The sequence below is a fragment of the Aptenodytes patagonicus genome, chromosome W (genome assembly GCF_965638725.1).
Source record: "Aptenodytes patagonicus chromosome W, bAptPat1.pri.cur, whole genome shotgun sequence".
NCBI classification, from domain to species: Eukaryota; Metazoa; Chordata; class Aves; order Sphenisciformes; family Spheniscidae; genus Aptenodytes; species Aptenodytes patagonicus.
The window spans coordinates 27,920,493-27,930,669 of NC_134981.1; the positions used below are offsets into that span (position 1 = coordinate 27,920,493).

The 10,177-nt window shown below is 44.8% G+C and overlaps 1 protein-coding gene across 1 annotated transcript in view; it reads left to right on the forward strand.

Annotated features, from left to right (window-relative positions):
* LOC143172215 (arylsulfatase B-like) overlaps nucleotides 1–6,594 on the forward strand; it is a 99,279-nt gene extending 92,685 nt beyond the window's left edge. Inside the window, 2 exon segments of the mRNA XM_076361455.1 lie at nucleotides 5,696–5,824; nucleotides 6,329–6,594. Of these exon segments, the coding sequence (XP_076217570.1) occupies nucleotides 5,696–5,824; nucleotides 6,329–6,594 (395 nt within the window).
* The last annotated feature ends 3,583 nt before the right edge of the window (nucleotides 6,595–10,177 follow it).

Consider the following 10,177-nt stretch of genomic DNA (forward strand, 5'->3'; position numbering starts at 1 on the left):
CAGGCCACAGTTTGCTTTCACTTGGAGGGGCGTCCAGTACACCTGGAACCGACTGCCCCAGGGGTGGAAACACAGCCATTTGTGTAGGGCTTAGTTGCCGACTGGGGTTAAACCATGACAGTGATCAAACTGCAGAAAAATAAAATGTCTAGTCTCTTTGCACAAGCAAAAGTTTTGGGTTTTTTTTATATATGAGTCTATAAAGAGAGTATGTGGGCATGTGAAGGCAGACTTGATTACACAGATCCATAAAGGAATCTGTCCTTTGACTGCTGAATTAGTCCATGGGGCTGTTGTTACTGCCTGGTCAACCATGCTGGGGAAAAAAAAACCAAGCCAACAAAAAAAACGCAACCAAAACAATCTAGAGCAGATGTAGAGAAAAACTGCTTGGATGCTTAGGGAATGAATGTTTTATCTTACAAAGGAAACAAAAAGAATGTGACTTCTTTAGTCTGCCAAATTGGAAAAGGGATCCCTGTAAAATTCATATGGTGGGGGAGAAGACTGCCCAGGTATTTTGTATTTCACCTGCCATAGCAGAAGCTGAAGAATGAACACAGAGGTAGAAACTTAGCTGTGCTGAAGAGAAGGAGAAAGTCAGGTAAGTGCAAGGGGAGGAATATTCTAGCTTAAGGTGAAAGTCATACAACGAGAAGAAGAGAACTCATATCAAGCAACGTTTTTATTTATCTTAGTACTGTATCTACTGTAATAAACTGGCAATCCTATAAATATCCTATATAGAGCGCATTCAGTCTGTTTTCCATGGCTGGTATGTCTGATAAAAGTTGACCTGTACTGCCTGTGAAGCAATGCACTTGGCTGAATAATAGTACATTTCTTTGGCACAAGTGCTTGCAATGGGTGAGTTAACATGACTGACAGAGTTCTGTTTATAATAGCTCAACATGAGTGCATTTATCTTTTTCTCTTCAAAAATTTTGCTGAAAGATAATATTCTACCAAACAATTTCAACTACAAGCTCTGGTAAAACCATTTCTTAGGTTCGGAGTTGTTTGGTTTTGTTACCTGGACCAAATAACAGGGTTTTTTAATTGGTTTGTCTTCTTGAATCTTATTATGTCTTATGTATGGCATTCTAAGGATATTTTGCAAAGTATGTCTAAAAATACAGTCTTTCATATTGTTTATTTGAAGTATTTTAAATAATTTATCTTGTGTAATGCTATAGCTTCACATACCGTAGCTCAGCAACCAGAAGCATATTCTGCATGTTAAACCTTGAAATCGGAAATGTAGACTCTCATAATTTTTCCTTTAGACCAACCCCTAATATTGTCATTTTGAGATGTAATGTTTAAAAAACATGGATGTGTTTTTTGATCTGCTGAATGTCTTTCATTGTGCTGTTTAAGAAAGTAAATGGCAAAGATGAGTATTCCCAGTAGCAAACAGTATGACAAAATAATACATAACATACTGATGTTGAAAAGTAAGCAATATTAATCTTTAAACTCTTTTGTATCTGCTACAGACATCACATGGCTGTGTATGGATTTATCTTCCGGAAGAGATTCTTCTGGGGATTTTGATGAAGTTTTCCTTGTTTTTATAGGGTGGTTTTGTTTTTTTTTACCATCAGCTTCAGTGCTTCATGATCTAAAATGAGCTGAGCCCTCCCCAGTCTGTGTATGCATATTCTAAACAAGTAGTCCCCCTTTATAGCCTTATTTATCTGGGAACATTATACAAGTCTGATGTAAAAAGAGAACTTGGGTATGCACAAAAAGTGCTTATTAAAAAAAACTGATTCAAAGTATGAAGCCCAGTAATAAAATAGAAACTTAGCAGGACCTTCATAAAAAAAAAGAGAAATTGTGTCCCAGCATTTCCTTTCCAAACTTTCTGTTGCTCTCTTCTATCTGATGTATATTTCCCCAGTGATGTACAGAATTTACTCTTTTTAGAAACCTCTAGTACTGCCTCTCATATTGGATCTCACATGTACATTGTACATCTCATGGATTGTCTTTTTCATTTCAGTGGCAAAAATCTGTCAACTGAGTCCTTCAAATTCCCTAAGCTGATTGAAAATCATCTCTTGAAAGATACTAGAAAATCAACATTGGTTTCTCTCTACCTCCTGATGTCATGTTTCTAGTCTGATTGCCTTTTGGTAGTTTTTTTGGTAAACAGGTATCAGCTGATACAGTTAATATATAAAACTCTTAGATTTTATTTCTTAAAGTCCTGTCTTGTTTATGAAAACTGATATGCAAGATGGTTGCAGGTTTGGATGCTCCTGAAGTGTCTGTCTGACTCCCTCCTGGTTCCAGTAAAGAACTGGTCTCCTGATCATCCCTGGTGTATGCATGTTAATTTTTTTCTGAGCTCCCTCCTATAAAGAGCTTCAAGACTCCTTCTGAGAGCGAATTTGCACATGGTTGACACTTGAGAGTTTGCTGCAATATCTGGATATGGGGCCACGTCATATGTGACTCTTTCTACTCTGTGTCATGCCATAGAAGTACCTTGCTGGCCAGATGTGGATCTGTGTGAATGTAGCCAGCTCATTCCAGAGACAGTCAGCTCTCTGCGTGTGGATACAAGTCAGGACCTAGGACTTGCTCCCTGGAGTGATCTAAGATAATTAACAGTAGTAGCACTGATTCAGGAGATATTTCAATCCTATATTCCTAACTGGCAAAAGATACAGGCACTTGTATGAGCAAATTTAGCAATTACAATCATGAGCATTCTTAATGCGGTGGGGTGGCCCTGTATGTTAGGGAGTGTTTCGATTGTCTAGAGCTCAACGATTGTGATGATGGTACGGTTGAGTGTTTATGGGTAAGGATGAGGGGGAAGGCCAATGAGGCAGATATCCTGCTGGGAGTCTGTTATAGACCACCCAACCAGGATGAAGGGGCGGATGAAGCATTCTACAAGCGGCTGGCAGAAGCCTCTCAATTGCTAGCCCTTGTTCTCGTGGGGGACTTCAACTTCCCGGACGTCTGCTGGAAATACACCATGGCAGAGAGGAAGCAGTCTAGGAGGTTCCTGGAGTGTGTGGAAGACAACTTCCTGACGCAGCTGGTAAGTGAGCCTACCAGGGGAGGTGCCTCGCTCGACCTGCTGTTTACAAACAGAGAAGGACTGGTGGGAGATGTGGTGGTCGGAGGCCGTCTTGGGCTTAGCGACCATGAAATGAAAGAATTCTCCATTCTTGGTGAAGTGAGGAGGGGGGGCAGCAAAACCACAACCATGGACTTCCGGAGGGCAGACTTTGGCCTGTTCAGGACGTTGGTTGAGAGAGTCCCTTGGGAGACGGTCCTGAAGGGCAAAGGGGTCCAGGAAGGCTGGACAATCTTCAAGAAGGAAGTCTTAAAGTCACAGGAGCAGGCTGTCCCTGTACGCCGTAAGAAGAACGGGCGGGGAAGACGACCGGCCTGGCTGAACGGGGAGCTCTTGCTGGGACTCAGGAAAAAAAGGAGAGTTTACCGCTTGTGGAAGAAGGGGCAGGCGACTCAAGAAGAGTACAGGGATCTCGTTAGGTCGTGCAGAGAAGAAATGAGAAAGGCAAAAGCCCAGCTAGAACGCAATCTGGCCGCTGTTGTTAAAGACAACAAAAAATGTTTTTACAAATATATTAATGACGAGAAGAGAGCCAAGGAGAATCTCCATCCTTTATTGGATGCGGGGGGGAACATTGTCACCGAGGATGAGGAAAAGCCTGAGGTACTCAATGCCTTCTTTGCCTCAGTCTTTAACAGGCAGACCAGTTATCCTCAGGGTACTCGGCCCCCCGAGCTGGAAGACAGGGACGGCAAGCAGGATGAACCCCCCATAATCCAAGAGGAAGCAGTCAACGACCTGCTACGCCACCTGGACGCTCCCAAGTCTATGGGGCCGGATGGGATCCACCCGAGAGTGCTGAGGGAGCTGGTGGAGGTGCTCACCAAGGCACTCTCCATCATTTATCAGCAGTCCTGGTTAACGGGGGAGGTCCCGGACGACTGGAGGCTTGCCAATGTGACGCCCATCTACAAGAAGGGCGGGAAGGAGGATCCGGGGAACTACAGGCCTGTCAGCCTGACCTCGGTGCCGGGGAAGATTATGGAGTGGTTCATCTTGAGGGCACTTACAAGGCATGAGCGGGACAACCAGGGGATCCGGCCTAGCCAGCACGGATTCATGAAAGGCAGGTCCTGCTTGACCAACCTGATCTCCTTCTATGACCAGGTGACCCGCCTAGTGGATGAGGGAAAGGCTGTGGATGTGGTCTACCTGGACTTCAGCAAGGCCTTTGACACTGTCTCCCACAGCATTCTCCTAGAGAAGCTGGCGGCTCACGGCTTAGACAGGTGTACTCTGCGCTGGGTCAAAAACTGGCTGGACGGCCGGGCCCAGAGAGTTGTGGTGAATGGAGTTACATCCAGTTGGCGGCCGGTCACGAGCGGTGTTCCCCAGGGCTCAGTTTTGGGGCCGGTCTTGTTCAATATCTTTATCGATGATCTGGATGAGGGGATCGAGTGCACCCTCAGTAAGTTTGCAGACGACACCAAGTTGGGCGGGAGTGTTGATCTGCTCGAGGGTAGGAAGGCTCTGCAGAGGGACCTGGACAGGCTGGATCGATGGGCCCAGACCAATTGTATGAGGTTCAACAAGGCCAAGTGCTGGGTCCTGCATTTCGGCCACAACAACCCCATGCAGCGCTACAGGCTTGGGGAAGAGTGGCTGGAAAGCTGCCTGGCGAAAAAGGACCTGGGGGTTCTGGTTGACAGCCGGCTGAACATGAGCCGGCAGTGTGCCCAGGTGGCCCAGAAGGCCAATGGCATCCTGGCCTGTATCAGAAATAGTGTGGCCAGCAGGAGTAGGGAAGTGATCGTGCCCCTGTACTCGGCCCTGGTGAGGCCGCCCCTCGAATACTGTGTTCAGTTTTGGGCCCCTCACTACAAGAAGGACGTCGAGGTGCTGGAGCGTGTCCAGAGAAGGGCAACGAGGCTGGTGAGGGGTCTGGAGAACAAGTCTTATGAGGAGCGGCTGAGGGAACTGGGGTTGTTTAGCCTGGAGAAGAGGAGGCTGAGGGGAGACCTCATCGCTCTCTACAACTTCCTGAAAGGAGGTTGTAGCGAGGTGGGTGTTGGTCTCTTCTCCCAAGTAACTAGCAATAGGACAAGAGGAAATGGCCTCAAGTTGCACCAGGGGAGGTTTAGATTGGATGTAAGGAAAAATTTCTTTACTGAAGGAGTGGTGAAACATTGGAACAGGCTGCCCAGGGAAGTGGTGGAGTCCCCATCCCTGGAGGTATTTAAAAGACGAGTAGATGAGGCACTTAGGGACATGGTTTAGTGGACATGGTGGTGTTGGGTCAACGGTTGGACTCGATGATCTTAGAGGTCTTTTCCAACCTCAATGATTCTATGATTCTATGATTCTATGATTCTAATATAGGTCTATGAGATACACATATGATATCTGTATACGAGATGAGTCCAGTTATCCAGACTTTCTCCACTGGTAACCATATCACTTTTTGGGGTGCAGTTCAAGTTCTAAGAGTTAAATACATCCAGTGAATTGTAGCACAGATATTTGCACATATATATAACAAATTCTTTATCCAACACATAAAAATAAATGGATGATACTGCTTTTTTTCCCAACAGAGTTCTAAAAATGACTTTATGTATATGCAATGTACCTAACATAGTTTACTGTTCCATTAAGGTCTTGACATTGACAATAGGGCATCTTTACCACAGAACAATTCTTTTCCATGGGATGATACACTTTTCAATATATCCATGCATGCAGCAATCCAATGTGGAAAGTGGAAGTTACTAACTGGATATCCAGGTAATGAAGTAACTCCTTTTTTGTACAATGTGTCATATCTCCCCCATGCCCCAAACACAGTTTTATTCTGTTTAATATATTATCATTTCTCTTATTTATTCTGCTAACTTCTCAGGTTTTGATCATATGCAAAAATCTAGAAGGGGCACTTCTAAAATCCAGACAACGTATTCTTTCATTTTGCAAATATTTTGTATACAAATGACTTTCACAGTAGTGGAAAAACCGTCAAGAAGAAAGTCTATATTAAATTGATTTGAAATTATGTGATATAGAAGTTGGAATCCCCATGGTGCAGCTTTTTTATATAAATAGGACTCTTGTATAGGTAGCCCTGGACTAGAGAGACTGATGCTGGGCTAGAGTTAAGGAATGCAGCAACAGTCACTGGCCAGTGGTTTGTCAAGGGACCTAGTGAATTCCTAGATTGCAGTATAACTCTACCTCTCCACACTGCTTCTCTGTATCTGAGAATTAACCCTTGGTCTGTTCCTGTTTCTGTAGGCTGCAGTCATTGGTTCCCTCCACCATCTTTGTTCAATGAGTCAAAGATTCAGTCATCCGATCCACCAACAAAGAGACTTTGGCTATTTGATATTGTTCGTGATCCTGAAGAGAAAAATGATTTGTCTAAAAAATATCCTCATGTGGTGAAAAAATTGCTCTCACAGCTTCAGTATTATTATAAATGTTCAGTGTCCATGTTCTACTCTGATGAGGATCCCCACTGTGATCCAGCAGCAACTGGGACTTGGGGTCCTTGGGCATAGTGCACAGCACTGCATCCTGCAAAACATCCCTGTAGCAGAGATTGTTTTATGGACTCAGGGTCCTAGTCACATATTTCTTACATTGTTTATTACACTATTGCTAATTGTGAGCTCATTTAAGAGTATTTTTTACTCTTAAAATATGGTGGGAATCTTATTTCAGTCCTTTCCCACTCTCTCCTTCCTAAAAATTGTATGTGAGATGTTGATAAAATTATAAATCTGTTGTTTGAATATTCTTTGTCAACAATATACCTTTAAAGCAGAAAGTAAAACATTGCCTCCCTCCCTGAAAGAGATTACTTTTGTTAAAAAGCTGCAGTGAATCATGGCAGCAGGGACATCCAGAATTCTCTTGTGGAATAAACTGATTTTTGGTTTCATGTTTGTCCAGAAGACAAATTCTATTGGAAGCTGTTACATATCTGTAAAGAATAAAAAAAAAAAAACAACAGTTGATATTATAAATTTTGCTTTTAATGTGCACCTCTGTCCAGAAAAGGGAACAGGCAGAAATCTCACAGAGTAAAAAAACCCAACCTCCCGGAATACAGCAAAATCCCTAATCCCTGTTCACTGTTAACATATCAAACTGGAGTAGAGAATGGTGGTCAACTAGAGGGCAGGGCTGTCAGGCAGAGGGATCTTGACAAGCTGAAGAAATGGGTGAACAAAAACTTCATGAAGTTCAACAAAGGCCACGTCCTGCACTTGGGATGGAATAGCCCCATGTAAGAGTATACACTGAGCTCTGACCAGATAGAAAGCATTTTTGTGGGGAAAAAAAAACCAAAACCAACAAAAAACCCCAACATCTAGGCATCCTGCTGGACAATAAATTGAACAAGAGTTGCCATGTGCTGTCTTGGTGAAGAAGACCAACCAGATATTGCTCCATATTAGCGAGACTGTAGCCAGCACATTAGGAGAAGTGTTTATTCCCCTCTGTTCAGGACTGGAGCACAGCATCACATTTGAGGCTTCCCTGTACAAGAAAAATATTGACAAACTGGAGTGAGTCTAGTGGAGCACCATGATGATGATCATGTGGAGGAGAGCAAACAAGGGAAGGCTAAAGAAATGGGTTAGTTTATGCTGGAGAAGAAAAGAGAAAGGAGAAATTGCTATCTTCAACTACCTAATGTGAGGGCATAGAGAAGATGAAGCCAGACTCTTCTTAGAGATGCACAAAGATGAGAAGCACACAGGGAATACATGAAGTTCCAATTCAATCTAAGAAAAAAAAAAGGAGAAATCACACCATGAGGTTAGTCAAATATTGGAACTGTGCGGCTATGGCATTCCTATCCTTGGAGATGTTCAAACCTTGGTTGGAGAAGACCCTGAGCAATGTGATCTAACTCTGAAGTTGGATCTAATTTGAAGTTGGCCCTGCTTTGGTAGTAGTGGTGGGGAACAACCAGGTGACCTCCAAAGGGCCTTTTCAGCATGAATTATTCAATGATTCTATGATTAACAAAACCTTACTCTTATTGCCTGCCTATGTGGTGAGCACCCTTTCTTCTCAGATTTTGTTTGTTTATTATCACAGTAGAGTCTGTTTTCATCTTGAAGTGGGCTCTGAGCCATGAAGAAACCAGACCAAGCAGCATTTCTCAGTTACTCATCAAATTTATGCAAGATCAACCCACCATCTCTCTTAATGTCTCAAACCTCTGGATTCTGGCCAGAGTTCTGGTACTGCTTCTCAGTGTCCTTAGCCAAGTTCTCAGACTGCAGAGCTCTAGCTGTCATCCTCTCCAGAAAGTAGGGATCTAATTGCCTATTTTCAGGGTCCAGGATCAAGTCCTATATATTGCACTAAAATTTTGCACACCTTTTCCCAGTTTTCCCTCAGGAGACTTGTGCTAATTGTTAGCAAATAGATTCATGAAGAGATGGACTTGACAGAATTTGTGCATTTTTAAAATAAAAGGATAAAGCATGGAAAAGACGAAACTTAAGAAAACTTAAAATGCATATAAAAATGAACAGCAATTCCTGCTTTCTGAAACAGCTGATTCTCCATTACACTGTCTTAAATCTAGCTTGCCTTTTCCACCTTTGATATGTTCCTACAAGTAGAAGTGAAGCCAAAGCTCTCCAGAAGCCTGTTCAGCTGTTTGTCTTTTTCCCAGTCTCTCATGTTTCTCTTTCTCCTTTGTCACTTCTGTCCCTTTATTTCAGTATTTTTTCTATTCTATTTCATTCACTCTCTTCAGCCTTGAAGGTGGGGAAAGAAGAAAAATAGTTTGAGAGGAAATAATTCTCCTATACTGGGCAAACCTATATTCTCTGTGGTTTGGTTGGATGTGTTTTGGAACCCTGTGTCAGACCAAGGTTCAATATCCTCCATTCATTCATCAGAAAGCAGATGGTTGCAGCCAGAGTATGGCCAGGGCAAGCATATGTGATAAGTTCTCCAGATTGTCTCTCACCTTCTAAACTATCGCTTCAGAGCCTCAGAGACTTAACTTCTGTGTATTTAGTTGCCGTCAGTGATTTTTTCTCTTCCATGAGGTTGCACAACCTTTCCTTGAACCCTTGTAAACTGTTGCTAATTTCGCCATTTCAGCGAAGCCACCGAGGCGAAGGGCTCCAAAGCGGAGGATCGTGCCGGGGGACCCTTCCTGAAGCGGCAAAACCCACAAAAGCGCAGGGAGTGAGAGGGTGCCCCAGCCCTCCCCTCCCCTCCCCAAGCCGGAGGAGGGAGCTCCTGACGAGCGGCAGCTCTGACTCAGCGTGGGTGGGGATAGGAGGGATGGCGGCTAAATCCCCTCACATACACGAGCAGCCCCCAGGGAGTGCGAGTGACCCGGAGCGTGGTGAACAGGACGTGGCGCGGCAGTTTGTGCAGGCAGGGCGTGCAGGGAAGGTGAGCAGGCAAGGCGCAGCCCCCCTCCTGGCTCTAGAGGCCAACTCAATTAGTAATCGTCGGCTTCCAAGAAGAGGACCAGCTATGGTTTCCACTCGGCCGAAAGCCGTCGCCAGAAGGAATGTGGCGACCCAGACGGAGTCCTCATGCAAGCATACAGCTGTCCAGGTCTCTGGCTGCAGGGAGTGCCTGAGCATGTCACTTGTACTGGAGGGCAGCAGAGACACCACCTGTGTGTGGTGTGACCAGGTGGATGATCTGCTCAGCCTGGTGGCAGAGCTGAAGGAGGAAGTGGAAAGGTTAAGGAGTATCAGGGAGTGTGAGAGGGAGATAGATTGGTGGAGCCGCATCCTACCATCCCTGAGGCAAAGGCAGCAGATGGAGGCTCCACAAGAAGCAGAGGATCCCCTGCCTTCTTGCCACCAGGTAGAAAGAGGGGACCTAAGTGACAGGGGGGGAATGGAAACAGGTCCCTGCTCGGGGTGCCAGGCGAACCCCTGCCTGGCCTCCCTCACCTTCCCGGTTGCCTTTACACAACAGATATGGGGCCCTGGAGCTTGAGGGCCAGGCAAACGAGGATGTAGATGAAGGTTGATCCAGGAGGTTGCTTAGGGTGAGGCGGTCAGCCCCACGCATTATGACTGCCTCTGCGAAGAAAAAAAGGAGGGTAATTGTCGTAGGCGATTCCCTTCTGAGGGGAACAGAGGG